Source organism: Ovis aries, chromosome 7 (assembly GCF_016772045.2).
Source record: "Ovis aries strain OAR_USU_Benz2616 breed Rambouillet chromosome 7, ARS-UI_Ramb_v3.0, whole genome shotgun sequence".
NCBI classification, from domain to species: Eukaryota; Metazoa; Chordata; class Mammalia; order Artiodactyla; family Bovidae; genus Ovis; species Ovis aries.
In genome coordinates this window covers 69,562,478-69,583,402 of record NC_056060.1, presented here as the reverse complement: position 1 = coordinate 69,583,402, position 20,925 = coordinate 69,562,478, and the positions used below count along the sequence as shown (strand labels likewise).

The 20,925-nt window shown below is 41.1% G+C and overlaps 1 protein-coding gene across 5 annotated transcripts in view; it reads right to left on the bottom strand.

Moving 5' to 3' along the window:
* DAAM1 (dishevelled associated activator of morphogenesis 1) overlaps nucleotides 1-20,925 on the bottom strand; it is a 183,972-nt gene that overhangs the window by 130,558 nt on the left and 32,489 nt on the right. For 2 of the 5 annotated variants that reach the window (XM_012181749.5, XM_012181748.5), the window contains one exon: nucleotides 1,284-20,925. This exon is cut by the window's right edge. The exons of the other annotated variants lie outside the window; for them this stretch is intronic. In XM_012181749.5, coding sequence (XP_012037139.3) covers nucleotides 1,284-1,508 — 225 coding nt within the window. In that variant the 5' untranslated portion in view covers nucleotides 1,509-20,925. The remainder of the gene's footprint in view (nucleotides 1-1,283) is intronic. 5 annotated transcript variants of the gene reach the window in all.

Sequence of the window (20,925 nt, the reverse complement as noted above, 5' to 3'; positions counted from 1 at the left end):
CCCAGGATGTCTGGCTCTGGGTGAGTGACCACACCATCGTGGTTATCTGGGTCATGACGATCTTTTTTGTATAGTTCTGTGTATTCTTGCCCCCTCTTCTTAATATCTTCTGCTTCTGTTAGGTCCATATCATTTCTGTCCTTTTTTGTGCCCATCTTTGCATGAAATGTTCCCTTGGTATCTCCAATTTTCTTGAAGAGATCTCTAGTCTTTCCCATTCTATTGTTTGGGACCACAGCCCATTGTCAATGAATATCTATGCTCTGGCCCTGGCTCACAGAATGCTTTCATTTCTGCACTTTTTCACTTTACCACACCCACCCCTACAATTGTTAGTTCTCCAAATGAAAACAATCTGTTCAACTGTAAAACATCAATATGAACAATGGCTTTTTTCCTTTAAACTTATAATTAATTTAGAATGGTGGGGGGAGTGAAGGGGAAACTATCAAAGAGAAGACTGTATCTCATCACCATAGCAACAGAATGCATAGCTATTCACTTTTACCAAAATTGTATAATTGAGAATCTTCTTTAAGATTTTTTTATAATCTTCAGGATTTTCTGTATTTTTTTTTTTTTTGCTACAAAAATAAATGTTGCTACCTTTATCTTTAGAACATATACTCCCTAGACAGCAGGTCCAGAAACATTATATAAAAAACTAAAAGTGTCTAATTAAGGAATTTTTTGTTAGGTATTTATTGGCAAGTTTGACCCAAACGGAAAGAATTTGCTTAGTAATACAAAACCCCACCTCCTAAAGCTCAGTTCTAAAACTATCGAAAGAGCAGTACAGTGTATCCTGTTACATTCATGGCTTCTGACCAAACTTAAATAAGCAAGCAAATACAGTAATGGAAAGAATAAACTACAAAAGGCCACCAATGGAAGCATAATAGCCAATCCCCCAAAAATGAAGGCAAACATTGGTAAGTTTTTAAAGAAAGATGAGAAAATTAATGCCAAAACAAGAGGTTGTTGGTATTTTGTGCTAAGCCGAGTCCAGTTCCCTTGAGACCCCATGGACTGTAAGCCCGCCAGGTCCCTCTGTCCATTGGACTTCCCAGGCAAGGAAACAGGAGGCAGTACAACACCAAAAGAGATCTAAAAATAGTCCAGAAAGCTAGGCTTCACATTTCAAGGGAGCATTCAATATACTCGAAGACATAACAGAAAAACGTTCAACCCTTACTTACACATGACTGCTACATATATGCCATCACCTTTCCCCTACACTCAGTGTCTTTTTTTTTTCCTCCTAAAATCATCACTTACCTTACCTTACACTCTCCATTCCGTGAAAATAATCCACCAAGACAGTCTGTTTTTGTTAGATCTCCCTCCTCCTCATCAGCAGTAACCAGAGCTGTGGCCAGTGTTCTTGCTAACCTGGCTACTGGCTCCTCCGTGGTTCCTCCCCTTCCACCACCCCACCTCACTGGGTGGTGGCAAGCGTAAGGGAAGAGCCAACTCATTTGTGGAAAAACATGCTGGTTAACAACCATACTTGCTCATACTGGAAAAGTCATAGGACAGAGATGCCCATAGATAATCAACCTACACACACACACACACACGTTAAACTGGTTTTGCCTCACAGACAATTCACAAGCAGTCAAGACTCACCCCCTCCCCACACAGGTACACACCAACCCCAAATTCACAATTCTGCATGTGTGATCACTTATACATTTTCATCCATTCATTCATGGGCCAATGGTATGCCCAATTCCTTGTTGTGGGTTGGGATATGAGCGTGAACAAAGCAGATGTGGACCTTGCCCTCGCAGAGCTGGTCCACTGGCACCTGTCCCCTGGCTGTTCAAGCCATTGCCACATTTCAGACTCTGGCTCAGAGAAGACAGATGGGGAGTGAGTGGAAGGAGGGGTCAGTTTGTCAGCCTATCTTCAGGGCAAATATTTTGCTTGCTTCAAATAGCAATTCACTTTTACTGGAAACTTTCATGTTTCCTGAAATATGGAGCACCCAGGAGAGGAGGGAGTAGGAAGTAGAGGGTGATGTGTATGTTCCTGAGGAACAGGGGACAAAGAGCTACCCCTGGAGGGCTAATGTTCAGAACTTCTAATAAGACCCTGGACTCCCACTTCCCCCATGAAAGATTAACTGCTATGGAAATCACACTACCCACAACTACAAAAATATATCAAACTGAGAAAATGAAATTCCTGGTGAGGTGAGCCCTACTAACCACCCCACCTTGTTCCAGATAGTAGTGCAGGAAGAGGAAACCCAAGCCACGTTCAGGGGTCTTGCTGAGATGCAGAGTCAAAGTTGGGGGAGGTCGAGACAACTAGAACTTTGGAAATCTGCCAAGGGGTCCTCTCAAAGCTTCAGCTGAGGACTGCTTTGCACATGGACCTAGGATCCACACAGGGCTGCGAATGATTTCCATTCCCATCAGCCTCACAAGACAGAGCTCAGACTACCTAAAACAACATTTTGGGGGAGTCACCAAAACGGTCCTAGGTTCAGGCTGCTCTGGAAAAAGCTTGACAGCAACCTTAAAAGGGTCATTGAGGAACTTAACTGTGTGCCAGAACAAAGGCCAACACTCTTCAAAGGAAACCCTTCAGGCAGGGAGAAATTGGTATCAGACAGAAATGTGGATCCGCACAGAGCATCGAAGAATGCCGGAAATGGACAGCCTGGGGGCAAACAGAAAACCAGACGCTGCCTCAGAGTTTCCAGAGCTACTGACCAGGAGGATGTGCTTTTGTATAAATCGACTGATGATACCAATGGGGTCAGAAGGTCAGGATCAAAGCAGTTCCCAAGTTGCTACTTATTGCTATTGTTCAGTCACTAGGTCATGTCTGACCCTTTGTAACCCTATGGATTATAGCACATCAGGCTCCTCTGTTCTTCACTATCTCCTGGAGTTTGCTCAAACTCATGCCATTGAGTCAGTGATCCTTCTCATCCTCTGCCTTCAATCTTACTCAGCATCAAGGTCTTTTCCAATGAGTCAGTTCTTCACGTCAGATGGCCAAAGTATTGGAGCTTCAGCATCAGTCCTTCTAATGAATATTCAGGACTGATTTCCTGTAGGATTGACTGGTTTGATCTTGCTGTCCAATGGACTCTCAAGAGACTTCTCCAGCACAGTTTGAAAGCATCAGCTCTTCAGTGCTCAGCCTTCTTTATGGTCCAATGCTCATATCCATACATGACAAGAGTACTACTCACTACTTCTAACCTCAGTCATGCTCCTGATGCTCTCAGGCCACGACGTCCTAAGGATGAAACTCCACCTTGAACCATCCTCACAGTAGATAGTGACCGATTATCTAATGACTGTGCTTTGGAAACTTTAAGGATTCATCAAATAATTACTGAGTGCTTTCTATGTACATTTCTAAGCCAAACCCTATATGTCTGGGCCTCAGTTTGCTCACCGTAAAATAAAGATAATAATAGTAGCCAGGCTGCAGGGTAGATGCTTGAATTAAATAGGTAACTATATATGTAAGTACAAAGAATAATGTCTGGCCATAGAAAGTCCTTATAGATGTATTTTTATTATCATTATTATTACTGCTATTACTATACTGCTACTACTAATTAACTATTAGTCATATGATGATGAAAGGGATCAATTCGGTTCTTGACCTCCAAGTTTATATTTGAGCTGTGTCCTAAGGAAAACAATGTTCTGGAGAAAATATGTTAAAAATTTTGCCTGAAAAAAACTATGAACATAGCTGAGGTATGGTGGCGGTGGGGGTGAGGGGGCAGATACTAGTAAGAAGGGAGACCTAGGCCTAATCCCAGCACTGCCCCTTAAGTAACTGTGACTCTGGTTATTTAGCCTGTTAGAGCCTTAGTCAATCCTTAAAGAGGTAGGATGACAATCTTTAAGATGACTTCCGGTTCCAGCATCTGAGGAAGTAAACCAGAGGATCCACTTTAGACGCACATTTTTCCTGCCTTTTGAGCAATTTAAGGTCTTTATATGGATGGATGCTGTAGATGAGAAGACTGCTCTTTCCTAGAATCACAAGATAAAAGGACCACATACACCTGGAATTTACACTAGCTGCTTTTTCCACCAGGTGTTAGAAAGTACCTAAGAACAAAGGCAGCATAGACAAAAGCAGAAATGAGAGAACGGGATGAGGGGCTTAGGGAGAGAAGGAGGGTTTAATGACATCACTGAACTGCTAGATCCAGCTGAGCCTCAAGTCAAATATCCCTTGACCTTTTTTTTTTTAGTTTTTTATTTTTTAAATTTTAAAATCTTTAATTCTTACATGCATTCCCAAACATGAACCCCCTCCACCTCCCTCCCCATAACATCTTTCTGGGTCATCCCCATGCACCAGCCCCAAGCATGCTGCATCCTGCGTCAGACATAGACTGGCGATTCAATTCACATGATAGTATACATGTTAGAATGTCATTCTCCCAAATCATCCCACCCTCTCCCTCTCCCTCTGTGTCCAAAAGTCCGTTATACACATCTGTGTCTCTTTCCCTGTCTTGCATACAGGGTCGTCATTGCCATCTTCCTAAATTCCATATATATGTGTTAGTATACTGTATTGGTGTTTTTCTGGCTTACTTCACTCTGTATAATCGGCTCCAGTTTCATCCATCTCATCAGAACTGATTCAAATGAATTCTTTTAACGGCTGAGTAATACTCCATTGTGTATATGTACCACAGCTTTCTTATCCATTCATCTGCTGATGGACATCTAGGTTGTTTCCATGTCCTGGCTATTATAAACAGTGCTGCAATGAACATTGGGGTAATGGGCCAAAGAACTAAATAGACATTTCTCCAAAGAAGACATACGGATGGCTAACAAACACATGAAAAGATGCTCAACATCACTCATTATTAGAGAAATGCAAATCAAAACCACAATGAGGTACCACTTCACACCAGTCAGAATGGCTGCGATCCAAAAATCTGCAAGCAATAAATGCTGGAGAGGGTGTGGAGAAAAGGGAACCCTCCTACACTGTTGGTGGGAATGCAAACTAGTACAGCCACTATGGAGAACAGTGTGGAGATTCCTTAAAAAATTGCAAATAGAACTACCTTATGACCCAGCAATCCCACTTCTGGGCATACACACCGAGGAAACCAGAATTGAAAGAGACACATGTATCCCTTGACCTTTTGCATGATTCAGTGAAGCTCCCCGCCCCATTCCCTGAGGCCAATTTAAGTGGGATTTCTGTCCCTTAACAATGCAAAGAACACTGATTCCTGCTCCACTTGACTAAATAAAATGGAAACTGCCAATTACTAAGTGCCCCCAAAGTGTGAGAGATCACATGATACTTCAACACGCATCATTTCAGCTCATTTTTATGGCCACGCTAGGAAGCAGGTATCACAGTTTTAGATACCAAGAACATCCAGAAAACTCGGAGACATCAGAAAGGGTTTAAACCCTGTCTCACGTCAGCCTATTCTCTTTCTACATACAACACCCCCTCAAACCACAAACTCTTTCAAGCATTACTATTTTCCAAGAATCAACCTAATAGTCAACCTAACAATCAAGTCACAAATCCAAACACAAATGTCTCATTTTAGAAAAGGCTCCAAAGAATTTGCGGCTCACAAATCAGTATGACTGATGTAACACCTCTTTTCTCAAAGGGCTCCTATTTTAGAAACAAATTTTGCAAGAATGACTTTCTAGGAATCTTAAATAAGTCTATGAGGGACTTGTTCCTTGAAGCTGGAAAAGTATATAGTGCTGAAAAGACACAGTTACTAGAATATAAAAGTCATCATCATTGCCAGGTAGGGAACATTCAGAAGTCAACACCACTATTTCCCTTTCTCAAATAGGCCACAATCCCATTTCAGCCATTCATCTCTAGCTAGCAGTAGAGTCTGAGAGAGAAGCTGCATGCCAGAGAAGGAATATAACAAGGGCAAGGAGAAAAGAAAAAAAAAAAAAAAGCATGAGGCAAAATTTAAGAAAAGTGTAACGAATATGAAAAGTTCACCGTCGAGCCTGCAAAAGAAAATGTCACAGGGAAAGGTATCAGAGCAGTTGCACACAGTGAGAAAGAAGAGACGACAGAAACTGGAAAAGGCCAGGGGTGTAAGTGAAATATAGTGTCCTGTACTGGGTAGAAAATTCATTTAGTTATCTCTTTCTACCTAGAAAAAGAACTATCAAGGCAATAAAGAAACTGTGTTTAACTATTAGGCATCACTACATGATATTTTACTTACATTATTAAGATACTCTTGATTGTATTCATCTGTAATACATAATACACTTACATGTTACTGTATATGAATTATTTTTCTTGTCCTAATTACATATGCAGTATCGAATTTTCAGAGTTAGTTGCACTGACCCTCTTGTCTTTTCCTCCCAGTCTCTCTAGATTCATTATTTAATCTATTAACAACTTACATTTTCCAATATTTTATTCTTATATCTAAACTATCCCTTGTGATATAATGAATGCATTTTCACTTTATTAGGCTTTATCATTACAGGGTAATAATCCTTATTATTAATGTAATAATGTAATAATGTCTTAACATTTGGAAATTTCTATTATTAAATTAGTGGTGATTTGAGGAACACTTTTTCTGGATGGGGGAAGAGTTGCTTTGTATTTTGTTTCTTGTTTTGGGGAGGTTTCTTGATCTTCAACACTACATTCTTGACAAATGGACATATTCATACTTATGATGAATAAAGTGAATTAAAATAAAAAAAAACCAACCCAGTAGGCTTACTTTTTGCAGGATTTGGGCGGAACAGGTAAGACCTTGAGGCCCTTACTTGGGTAATAGTCAATGGTCCTAATTATAGGTTGGATTATTTATTTCATAGAGCCACAAAAAATCTTAAGTGTTAAAACCATAGGGTGTAATCCTCCTTTATAACATGTAATACATTCCCTTAGTAATTTACAGTCTTCTAAGTATGTGAATATGCATAGTATCATTTGATTTTCCCAACAAATTCTTCCTGAAAGAGGAAGAGAGAGGCATAGGCAATCATATATTATCTTTATATCTACTTTACAGCTGAGAAACTTCTTTGAGCATTAACGGGACCTCCACAAAGTCAAGAGTCTTAAGCAGCAGAGCAAGGACTGGAATTCGGGCTTCCTTCCCCCAAACACTCTGCACTGCCATCCTGCCCATCCTACAATCATCTCAGAAAGAGTCACCTGAGGCTTTCACTGAAAGGCTCTGACGGAAAAAACATCATTTAAATTATGTGTGAAATAGATGATGACTATGTGTCATCAAAACATTTGATGTTTTAGAGGGTAATACATTGTATACCCAGGAGGTGTCTAGATCAGCAAAAATCAAACAAATGTAAATATTCCAGTGTTTTCTTGGGTCAACTACAGCTTTACTCCCTCTTCCATTAAGAAGCTATCTGTCAGGGGTTATATGAAAAGGATTAGGAATACAACATTGAACAAACCATCCTCTGTGCCTTTTAGAAGTCAAGTAGATAAAAATGAGCGGCTGCCCTGCAGATGTGCATGGAGAACACAGGGGAAGGATAAACTATACCCATGACTGTCTGCATAGGATAGGAGACAATGAGAGAAACCACACTTGGTTCCAGGCATTTCAAAGCTTCTAGTCTGACAGAAGAGAGCCTCATGAACACAGCAAAATACACAGCACTAGATATAACTGCCACAAAAGAGATATTAAGTATTTCAGAGATTCCGAGGACCTTAGGGCACTTCCAATTAGGATGACCTCAGAAATTTTTGAAACAGATGAAATATGAATGGGCCTTCAGAGAACTGTTACATCTTAGCAGAACAGAAGGAAAGGGCCTCAAACACCAGCTGCCTGCTCCCTGTAGAGAGGCATCCTGAGAAGCTCTGGGTTCTATGTGGGGCTATGACAGCCATCTAGCTGTGGACACAGGTGCTGCTGGGCTTCTTGGAGCTTTCTCTCATTCACAAGGTCATAAAGGCCTCTCATAAGACAGATGGACAAAACTGATAAAAGACAACACCCAAGACACTCATCTTATGGACCTAATGAACTTGAGCCATTAGGTAAGAACACGCATGAATTACTTATGCTTCCACTATTTCTCTCTACGTAGCCTTCGTGCTTACTGATGGAAAGATCTCAACATAAAAAACAAATATCCTACTCTGCAAAACTGTCAACTATATCCTCACAAATCATTCCAAATAAATCATTTAGTTCTGAAGGAGAAGCAAGTTGTAAATATATCATCTAAAAGCACTCTAACAGCTTCAAAGGGATATATAAGCTTCACTAATACTTCCAGTTTCAGCAACACTGGAGCCAGCGTATGTGCTCAACTAAAAATCACCCCAAATTATCAAAGAGACTTGAGAGATCATCTTCATTATATAGATACTGAGGCTTTAGGAGATTTATGATTTATGATTTCCTCAAGGCCACAGTCATTTAAGACACAGCAATTAACTACACTCAATGAGTGATTCTAAATAGACTCTTGATAAACAGACAGCCTGACCTAGCAAATGAATCTCAAAATCCTGTATGATTGTTTTGTTTGGTTACCAAAATTAAAAGCAAACTAAAAATCTATATGAATATTCCTGGTTTATAACGATGCTGTTTTAAACAGTTTGAAATTTCATCAAGATCTGTATACTCTAATTAGTAGAATGAGTCAACTTTGGTTGCCTTCTTGCAAACATTTTCAGTCAAAGAAGAAAACTAGAAACCTAGCTCCAGAGGCAAAGTATGTGGCATATCATTTGTGAATCTGTGATCCTTCAAATAACTGAAAAAACCTGTTCAGAGACACTTCCCACTGACCAGCTGGTTCCTGCTCTGGGGAGCCATGTGGGAAGAAGGGACTAAGAGCTCAGCCACGTGGTGGTGTCTTATTAGAGACTGTGCCAATCCTAATACAAAATGTTTGATAGATGCAAGTTTTCTAAAGTATGCTTGATGGCATTTAGGTATCTTGGAGTTTATTCCTCCTTCAGAAGAGAAGTACATAAAGTGCTCCATAATTTCAGATCAATCCATTCCCTAAATCTGCTGCATTAGCCTAAACTAAATCCTATATTGGCTAAGCTTGGCCAAGGGTAGTCAAAACAAACTTTTTCAACTTCTAATTCTTATCAATATATCTCCTGGTATTTCCACTGCCAATGCTAGATCAGTAGCTACCTTTTCTGTTACAACACTCTCTAACATGTATTCCACCACATACATATGGGATGTCTCTGATAATGTTCTTCTCATGCTTTGGATAATTTTCACTACACATTCCCTTCTAACATAACATTCCTGTTCCATGTGAACAGGAATAGATGTTCACATGTTCCTAGTTGTAACTAGGAACTCAGATGAACTGAGCTTCTGATTAAAATAGCTACTCTTTAAATCCCACACTCTTTCACATAACATTGCAGAATGTGTAGGTTAAAACCAATGGACTCTACATGTATGAAGGGCAAACCGCAGCCCGTAGATCACTGTGGTACCCCTCCCCTCAACAACTTTTTGTAAATAAAGTTTTATTGGGTCACAGTCACAACCATGTCTACAGACTCGCTATGGCTGCTTTCTGAGTAGTTGTCAAGCGAGGTATTTTCGTCCCCCAAATCTAGGACATTTACTATCTAACACCTTATAGAAAAAGTCTGCTGACCTCTGGTCTACACTAAGCACAAGAAACAGAATTTGGGGAAGGTTTTCAAAAACATTTATATTAAAAATAAATTAATTCATTCATTTACAAAGCATATGGTGACCACCTCTGCGAACTCTTCTAGGTGCTAGAGACCCATCAATGAACCAAGAAGATGTGGCTCCCGTGTTCATGGACATCATATTCTAGTAAGAGGGCACAAACATAACTCCTCTAATTTCAGATAGATAAAATAAGATATTTCGAGAGAGTGGCCAAGGATTCTGAAGGAGGAGTGATTCTTTAAAAGATGCAAAGTCATGAACATGACAGCTGAGAAGATGTCACTGGAACTGACATCTGAATGATGAAAATAAACCAGCCATCCAAGAATCTAAAGAAAGACTGTCCCAAGCTGAGAGAACAGCTGGAGGGGAGGACACACTAAGCTGCTTGAGAAACAAAAAGGTGGCTGATGTACCTGCGGCATGGTAGACTAGAGGAAGAAGCACAAGGCAGGGTCAAAGTGTTCAGCAGGTGCCAGACCACGTGTGAGGAGTAAGGAGTAGAATCACGTTTCTAACACATGCCCACCTTCAGATCCTTAGCTACTAAAAAGCACGACTAGACAGAAAGCTAATCATGGTGTAAGGATCACTCTGGCAACTCCATTTTGCCATAACGTCTTTCTTCTGATCTGCCGAAAATTACCTGAAGTTTCAAATGTCGAGCAACTCAAGAAAGAACACTTTGTTACAGGCAGTTTCTGCTAAGGAAGTGATTATTCACTCCCTGTGGGAAAAGTCAAAACTGCCTTCCTCATTGTAAAGATCATTTTATGTCATTTAAAATGGGATTTTTTTTTTCAAGAAAGGGAATTTCCCATTATTAAGCATAATTAAGCCTATTTCCCCCAAGTCTAACAGGGTATTCACTGGATGAAATGAGTTCTGTCCCCTTGACACCTCTGCATACCAACTGTGTGCATGTCCCAACAGAAAGCTTTCAAAGCAGTTGGCTGGTCTGGACAAAATGCAATATTCCTCAAAACCCTGCAAAGATGTACCATGTTGGTTTACCATCTCCAGACTAAATGGAGGGCTGTTTCAAAGGCAGAGAACCTCAATATGTTGGTGCTGCTGCTGCTGTCACTTCAGTCATGTCCCACTCAGTGTGACCCTATGGACTGCTGCCTGCCAGGCTCCTTTGTCCAGGGGAGTCTCTAGGCAAGAGTACTGGGGTGGATTGCCATGCTCTGCTCAATATGTTGGTGAACAGCCACCAAATCAGTCTACTTTGCAAATGGCCTTTCCTTTCCAATTTTGTAGAGTTATTTATGAATCTGAAAAGACAACTTTCTACTTTTAGATCCAAAAATAAAAGAAATCAAGGGCATTCGGAAGAAAGGTCAAGTCAGGTGCTCTGATAAAACCGTGACTTTCAACCAACAATGTAAATTTAGAAAGAATGAGTAGTTATGAAATATTCTAGAAGTATGACATCCAACTGGTTTTCTTAAGACTTGACAATGCACAGATCTGCAGTACAGGCTCTCCTCATGGTGAACGCAATGAAGTGACAGGTATGGATGTTTATGAGCACGCATGAACAGGCTATCAAAGAACACAGTGAAACGTATGCAGAAGCATGGGCTTTCCTGCTGGCTTAGCAGTCAAGAATCTGCCTGCAATGCAGGAAACCTGGGTTCAGTCCCTGGGTTGGGAAGATCCCCTGGAGAAGAAAATGGCAACCCACTCCAGTATTCTTGTCTGGGAAATCCCATGGACAGAGGAGCCTCATGGGTTACAGTCCACGGGGTTGCAAGAGTCAGACACAACTTCGTGACTAAACCATACCACACACACACAGAGCAGAGCGTAAACCTTCCAGCAGCACTGCTGAGAGCAGCCAGTGCACAGCTTCCCAAAGGAATTAACTTGCAATCAGTTTCCTCCCCTGTGAAGTGGGGATAAAACAGTACTAACCTTCAGTCTGGTGCAGTCTTTACCAAATGCTCAATAAACAGTATATTTATCAAATATGCCAATCACTTCACATGCCTTATCTCACTGAATACTCATTAAGCCCAGAAGTTGATCCTATTGTGCCACTTTTACAAGTGATTAGAAACAAAGGCTCAGAAGAGTCACATAAGTTGCCCAGAGATAATCAGCTAGTGAACGGTAGCACCTAGACTCAAAGCTGGCTAGCTCTAAAGTCTGTGCTATTAAACCCATGTTGCATATTGGTGGTTTGTTCACACACTTTCTTAGACCCACTTGCTGCTGACTGATAATACAGCAGTAGCTAAGGTTTGTTAAGCCCTTAGCTATATGTCAGTCACTGAGTTCTTCTAATGGGCTCTCTCATCAAGTTCTAACTACAAGCCTATGACGGGGTTTTATTATAGGCATTGTTTTTCAGCGAGGATCTGGGGCTCAGGGATTAAGTATACTGCTCAAGGTCACACAGCTAATAAACAGCACAACTGGCCATTTGAACTCTGGCTGTCTGGCTCCAGAGCCAAATTCTTAACCACTGGACCAAACAGCATCCTTAAAAATTAATGTTTTAAAATGTAGTTTTATTAATTGCCAAATAGCTGGGCATTCTATTAACATAGTATTTTCATTCCCAAGCAGCAATAACCTGATGCAGTTTGCCGTGATCCCACCAAACCTACTCTTTCTCCAACACCAAGGCCAGGAGTCAGTTGCCATTTTTCATCATTTTCACTTGCACATAAATAAGAAGATGGTAAAATAATTCCTGAGCTTACATTCCCATCAAAAGTGGGAAAACAGAGTACAGTGTGCCACATGTCCAAAGACAAGTGAGAGACAAGTGGAAAGGAATATTCTTGTGTTTAATATGCAAAATGGACGACTGTTTTCCTTCCTGTGCTGAGTTACATCACCCACCTGCTAGAAACATTTGAATTTGATCCATCTTACGCCTCAGCAGTAAAGAATCTGTCTGCCAATGCAGGAGATGCAGGTTCCAACCCTGGGTCAGGAAGATCCCCTGGAGAAGGAAATGGCAACCCACTCCAGTCTTCCTGCCTGGGAAATCCCATGAACAGAGGAGCCTGGCTACAACCCAGGGGGTCTCAAAGAGCCAGACATGACTTTGCAACTAAACAACAACAAACAACAATCTCTACATCACTGCAAGCAGCAGAAGACATGCTGATAGTGTGCAGCTGTTCAAAAGACAAATCTTTAATTCTGACAACAGGATGATGAAAGGAGTCCCACGTGCCATGGAATTCAAATGGTCAATTTGTTTCAGATCTTTCTTGTTTTTTAAGTGTTTAATTTGCTTGGATAGAAAGACATTCAGGCACAGGCAGTTACCCTGTGGAAGACTACTGCCTCCCTGGGTAAGGACCCCTGTTTGTAACAAAAGGCCTCTAAGCATCTTTGTTCCCCAAACCACCACAACCATGATCACGACCACGACCACAACCACCACCACCACCACCACCACCAGCCTGCTTGCTCAGCTGCAATGTCTGCATCCAGTTACACCAGTCTCTGCGCCACCTAGAGACTTCCAGTTGGCAAAGGCTCCAAGAGTCAAGTCCCATTATGGCCACCTCTGGGGACCATTTCTAAGTAAGCAGCAAAAGGCCCACCCAGATACCATTATTCCACAGAGAAACAGTGGACTCGTCATGTGGCTTGCCTCATCTGCATCATAGCTGAAATTCCCTTTGTAAGGGGAAGAGAGCTAATAACAGGCCTTAAATTTAAAATCAACTAAGGTTTACACCAGTAAGTAGACAGTGCTAAATTTACCCCATCACTGTCCCATTCTTTCAAACATTCTACTAGTAAAATGGGTGTTAGTGGGAAAAACTTACTTGACATTCTTTGCAACCCACTGAACTATTTATAGGACGGACAATAGCCCAGGCCACCCACCAAGATGGAAACACTATCCAGAATGATGGTTTCACTAAAGGGCCTTCTGAGAGCTTGCTAAGAAGAAAAGCTGACCCACAAGGCAGCAGGAGTCTCCTTCCTTTGAATTTCAGTCAAGAAGCATATCAAGCAAGTTTTATGCAACCTATTTAGTTTTTTCTTCTTTTTTCTTTTTTTTTTTAACTTTTTATTTTTACTTTATTTTACTTTATAATACTGTATTGGTTTTGCCATACATTGATATGAATCCATCAAGGGTGTACATGCGATCCCAAACATGAACCCCCCTCCCACCTCCCTCCCCACAATATCCCTCTGGGTCATCCCCGTGCACCAGCCCCAAGCATGCTGTATCCTGCATCGGACATAGACTGGTGAGTTGTTAGGACTACACTGTTGACCACCCGTTACATGGTAAGTGAATAGAGAAACATTTCAACTGTATTTACTTCAAAACTGAGAGCAGAACGAAACACAAAGGGCCCAGGGAGATTACAAATAAATCAGGGTCTTCCTTTTAATCTTATTTGGATATTTTAAACCTTGGTTTTATGTCTCTTTAAAAACCATGTGAAGTGAGTTTTTAAATCAAACTCAAAAAAACCCAAATGATAAGTGATACTCTGGTGTCAGGAAGATCTCCTTCAAACAATATACAAAAAGCATCCCCTGCTCAGTGAAAACCAGGAGTGTCTTTGGCAAACGTGCTAAATCAATACCTTCTACTGCTGGTGTGTAAGGCTGGGCAAAGTGACCTACACAGAAGACACCTTCCAATTTGGTCCACTAAGCTTCTTAGCTTCAATGAAATGAAGTGAAGTCGCTCAGTCGTGTCCAACTCTTTGTGACCCCATGGACTGTATTGGAGTGATTTGCCATTTTCTTCTCCAGGGGATCTTCCCAACCCAGGGATTGAACCCAGGTCTCCCGCATTGCAAGCAGACGCTTTACTGTGTGAGCCACCAGGGAAGCTTGCTGGCTAATCAGAACTACAAATATTCAGTCAAACCTTTAAAAAAGTAATTCATTAGACTACTTCTCTACATTTTCTAAATATCGTATCAGTGTGAAAGAAAATCAGTGGAAAAATCGAGGTGTTTGAGAACTCAAGGGGAAAAGAGAAAACATTCATCCTATCCATGGATGGCCCCTGGAGAAATAAATTACTTGAAACTAGAGGTAAATCTGAAACAAAGTAACCTTTTGATCTACAAGGCTTGGGGGACTGTAGAAGGGAAGAGGCAGGCAAGGGAGGACACACGGTTTATTCATACTGCAGACTGACATGCGTACAGAGTGTGCTGGCCTCCAGGTGGTTCTGGGCAAAGAAGAATAAGGAAAAGCCATCAAGCACAGTACACATGAATATGAACTCGGCCCTCGGGGGGAAAAAATCTGAGTAATGAAGCCCAAATATAGGCGTAAAGTCTAAAAATAACTCTTCTGCTTCTACAGAGCTATTTCCCTTTTAGCATCCATTCGAAATGTGTGGGAAGACAAAACAGCTTGAGTTAAGTGAATTTCCAGATATCATCAAGTGATGCTCTAAACCATTTTCAGCCAATAGTAAAAATGCAATTTCCCCTTCCTTTAGTTTTCTCTTCTTAAGTAGAGGAGGCAGACAAAGAACAATAGTGGGCAAGAATGTCATTTCTAAAGGCTATGAGAAGCTGATTATCTCTAGGTAAAATATCTTAAAATTCAACTTATGTCATGGGAAACCATTAGATCCTTGGAACTGTGTCAGAACCACTGTAATTTTTTTTTTCTCCATAAAGAATGATGAATGGAGGATGACAGAATGTTGACACTGTAATTACATTTTCCTATCATGCCACAAATTTAAAAGACTTCAGTATCACTGCCAGGGTGTTTTCTCTCCCTCAAGATTAAAATAAAATGAAGAATACGGTAAGAAAGACCAACGTATGGGCCAAAATATGTTGTAATCCTAGCATTTCTTCAAAAAATATTTAAGGGGTATCTATGAGTAACCAGGCTCTAGGCTTCATGCTGCTCCCAGATGATGTAAACCTTTTCCCCAATGGAAGTAGAAACAGTCTTACTTCTTTTTCCATACTGCTTAAAATTCTATAACTACAATGGCAATGCAAAAGAGAAAAATAAACAGAGTACCAAAGGATCCCACTACAGTATATAAGAGGGCCTGCCTCAGGAACAGTGAGGAACACTTAGTCTATATCCTGAGTGTGCAGTGGTGTCCAGCAGTGAAGATCCTTTCCTCTTTAATCTTTCTCAACTTCTGCTTCTCTGGTTAATAAAAGCAGGGAGGTGTAACCCATGCTGGTAGATACACAGACAGAGCATGTTAAGTGGCCCCTCTAATTTCAGAGAACTGAGAATCCTGCTGAAATCTACTGTTCTTTTTGCCGGTCTAGCATATTGATTTTACAGGGAATGATCCACCCCTATTCCTTAAACCCTTGGTGTCTTGCCTCCACCCTGCCAACCCTGCCAAAAATGTGCCAATGCTGAGCAAAGATTTAAAGGAGGCCAAGTAGACTTTCTCTCTGGAACTCTAAATCTCCAGAGCCATCTGTGCTTTCCAGCTTTCATTAGGGCTACCCATATTCTTCTGGCAAATTCTTTTTGCTTAAGTTTAGCTTCTCTTGCTTGCAATCAAAATAATTCTGATGCATAGCCTAAAAGGAAAAGAACAAAGAAATAGCCACTTTGGTACCTACTTGATGCCTCCCCTCTATGATCTTGTGGTGCTGTAGTAGTGCTTAGTCACTCAGCTGTGTCCAGCTCTTTGTGACCCCATGGACTGAGGTCTGCCCAGGCTCCTCTGTCCATGGAATTCTCCAGGCAAGAGTACTGGAGTGGGTAGCCATTCCCTTCTCCAGGGGAATCTTCCCAACCCAGGGATCAAACCCAGTTCCCCTGCAATGCAGGCAGATTCTTTACCATCTGAGCCACCAGGGAAGCCTCTCTATGATCAGAGATACAAACCAAGTCAGCCAAGAGAATAACACACAAGGAAGCTGACATCAGTTCAATCCTCCTCCGCTTAGTTGAATGTTCTAGAAAACAGTAGTCTACACCCATTTTAAAATAAGTGGTACCAAGTTGACCTTTCAAATGCAAAAAGAAAAAAATAAATCATCCTCACACAACAAAAACATATTTTGAGCATATATTCCATTAGATTCTCAGCAGTTGTTCTTAGTTGCCCCAATGCCTTAAGATTTGAGTTTCTTGACACATAAACAAGAGGACTCGATGAGTATAAACATCAATCCACAGATATACATGGGCTATGTATCACTCTTTTAGAAGCAAAATCTTATACTTTATAACACTGTGAAAAATGATTCTGTGTACTCTTTCTCTTTGATCTTCATAAGCCCCTCTAAGTAGACAGGGAAGCCAGGCATCAAAATACTCATTTCATTCAAGGGGAAATTAAATCAGAACTCCCCAGATTTGGAGCTAATGGTGGCAAAGCCGACCCAAGAACAGACTCAAATCAAGATTTCTGCTCAACAAACCCAGCATTCTGCTGCATCCAGAATCCTACAACCATACTGCACTTAGTTCCAGGGGTCCTCACTGCCTAATGGAATACATGGGGCCACATAAACAGAGCCCAAGACCTATTTTGTGTTAGAGGCAAGAACATTGTTTCATCAGTGATGCCTCACTAACCACATTCATTCTTTGGCTTCACCAAGAGAACTATTAATTATCACTAATAGAGTCATAGTAAGTACTGTTGGAAGCAATGATGAGTGTGGTGCATGAGGAAAGCATGTATCAATAATAAGCCAGTTCATTGTTCAAAACTAGACAAACTTATTTTCATTGCAGAATGTTCAATTTCAGCAGATTTAAATATTAACAAAAATTAAAACAAAAAACCACATTGAGCAAGTCTGCTCCAGAGTTAATCAATCAGCCAATCACTGTTTAAGTATTAATACTCTAAGTACTTATAGGTAAAGTACAGGTGAGAAAATATATTGCCTTTGCCTTTAAGAGCTTTAAATTTAGTTATGTTCCATGACATTTAGAGAAGAGAGCCACCAATTCTCTGACTTCCTCAGATCATTCTGTCTCCTGCCAGCAGCTTCTGGGAAAACAAAATCTCAGGAGGAGAAGCCTGTGAAACTCAAGCCAAACGCTTAAAACAAGAAATGAAGTCAAGACAATACTCTTCGTTGTGGTTCAGTGATTGGCAATGGATGTTATTCTGGAAAATCTGTGTTTTCAAAACAAATAACTACATCCATAGCAGGAACCACTCTTGAGTCCAACATAATCCATGGCTGACACCCAGGCAAGGTAACTGTATACATTTGGAGCAAGGTAGTTAACAACAAATTAAGGCATGGCTAAATGCAGTTATCATAGTTCCTGAGGCAGAGGAGCAGGCACCAAAGGAATACTAGAAAGGAAGGATTCTGAGAACAAGAAGCCAGGGTAAGTAAGGACTGGATGAATCAGAATGCATGACGGGCAAGTTCATGTTCAAAACAAATCTTATATTTATATGTACGTGAACCTATAACTGGTCATAGCAAACACCCTCTTCCAACAACACACTAGAAGACTCTACACATGGACATCACCAGATGGTCAACACCGAAATCAGATTGATTATATTCTTTGCAGCCAAAGATGGAGAAGCTCCAATCAGGCAGCAAAAACAAGACCGGGAGCTGACTGTGGCTGACCTCCTTATTGTATGACCTCCTTATTGCAAAATTCAGACTTAAATTGAAGAAAGAAAGAAAAACCACTAGACCATTCAGGTGTGACCTGAATCAAATCCCTTATGATTATACAGTGGAAGTGAGAAATAGATTTAAGGGACTAGATCTAATAGATAGAGTGCCTGATGAACTATGGACTGAGGTTCGTGACATTGTGCAGAAGACAGAGATCAAGACCATCCCCATGGAAAAGAAATACCAAAAAGCAAAATGGCTGTCTGGGGAGGCCTTACAAATAGCTGTGAAAAGAAGAGAAGTGAAAAGCAAAGGAGGAAAGGAAAGATATAAGCATCTGAATGCAGAGTTCCAAAGAATAGCAAGAAGAGATAAGAAAGCCTTCCTCAGTGATCAATGCAAAGAAATAGAGGAAAACAACAGAATGGGAAAGACTAGAGATCTCTTCAAGAAAATTAGAGATACCAAGGGAACATTTCATGCAAAGATGGGCTCGATAAAGGACAGAAATGGTATGGACCTAACAGAAGCAGAAGATATTCAGAAGAGGGGGCAAGAATACACAGAAGAACTGTACAAAAAAGATCTTCACGACCAAGATAATCACGATGGTATGATCACTCACCTAGAGCCAGACATCCTGGAATGCAAAGTCAAGTGGGCCTTAGAAAGCATCACTACAGACAAAGCTAGTGGAGGTGATGGCATTCCAGTTGAGCTATTTCAAATCCTGAAAGACGATGCTGTGAAAGTGCTGTACTCAATATGCCAGCAAATTTGGAAAACTCAGCAGTGGCCACAGGACTGGAAAAGGTCAGTTTTCATTCCAATCCCAAAGAAAGGCAATGCCAAAGAATGCTCAAACTACCACACAATTGCACTCATCTCACATGCTAGTAAAATAATGCTCAAAATTCTCCAAGCCAGGCTTTAGCAATATGTGAACCATGAACTTCCAGATGTTCAAGCTACTCTTAGAAAAGGCAGAGGAACCAGAGATCAAATTGCAAATGTCTACTGGATCATGGAAAAAGCAAGAGAGTTCCAGAGAAACATCTATTTCTGTTTTATTGACTATGCCAAAGCCTTTGACTGCGTGGATCACAATAAACTGTGGAAAATTCTGAAAGAGATGGGAATACCAGACCACCTGACCTGCCTCTTGAGAAACCTATATGCACGTCAGGAAGCAACAGTTAGAACTGGACATGGAACAACAGACTGGTTCCAAACAGGAAAAGGAGTACGTCAAGGCTATATACTGTCACCCTGCTTATTTAACTTCTATGCAGAGTACATCATGAGAAACGCTGGACTGGAAGAAGCACAAGCTGGAATCAAGATTGCTGGGAGAAATATCAATCACGTCAGATATGCAGATGACACCACCCTTATGGCAGAAGTGAAGAGGAGCTAAAAAGCCTCTTGATGAAAGCGAAAGAGGAGATTGAAAAAGTTGGCTTAAAGCTCAACATTCAGAAAACGAAGATCATGGCATCTGGTCCCATCACTTCATGGGAAACAGATGGGGAAACAGTGGAAACAGTGTCAGACTTTATGTTTTTGGGCTCCAAAATCACTGCAGATGGTGACTGCAGCCATGAAATTAAAAGACACTTACTCCTTGGAAGAAAAGTTATGACCAACCTAGAAGGCATATTGAAAAGCAGAGACATTACTTTGCCAACAAAGGTCCATCTAGTCAAGGCTATGGTTTTTCCAGTGGTCACGTATGGATGTGAGAGTTGGGCTGTGAAGAAGGCTGAGCGCAGAAGAATTGATGCTTTTGAACTGTGGTGTTGGAGAAGACTCTTGAGAGTCCCTTGGACTGCAAGGAGATCCAACCAGTCCATTCTAAAGGAGATCAGCCCTGGGATTTCTTTGGAAGGAATGATGCTAAAGCTGAAACTCCAGTACTTTGGCCACCTCATGCAAAGAGTTGACTCATTGGAAAAGACTCTGATGCTGGAAGGGATTGGGAGCAGGAGGAAAAGGGGACGACAGAGGATGAGATGGCTGGATGGCATCACCAACTCGATGGACGTGAGTTTGAGTGAACTTCAGGAGTTGGTGATGGACAGCGAGGCCTGGCATGCAGTATTCATGGGGTTGCAAAGAGTCGGACATGACTGAGTGACTGAACTGAACCGAACCTATAAAATACACTGGCATTAAGTCTTAGGTAGATCTAAGAGCCAGTTCTGGGGAGCAGAAAATCCAATTCCCTAGACTTTAGTTTTACTCTTGGAGGAAATATTACACAGCAGTCTGCATACAAACTTACTGCAGGCTAAAAAAAAAGCCAATGAACAGCCATCCTGCTATGACAATGGATATGTTATCTCTACAATGTCTAACAGAGCAGCCATTAGCCACATGTGGCTAACGAGGATCTGAAATGTGGTAGTGATGGTGCCTACATCCAAATTATAACTAAATTCCTCTCCAAACTTAGGCCAAGTGTGTGACGCTGAAGAGAAATTTAACACACTCCACTACCACCCCAATCACCAGCCTATCTTCAGAAACTTTCTGGGTGAAGTTGTGTGAGTTTGGTGGGGTGTTTTGTTCTAGTTGCTGTTTTAAATAATCTTTTCCTGCAAGCTGGAAAAACTTACTCCATAACACTCTCCAGTTTCTGGCATGAGTCCCGGTGGAGACCACCAACATGCT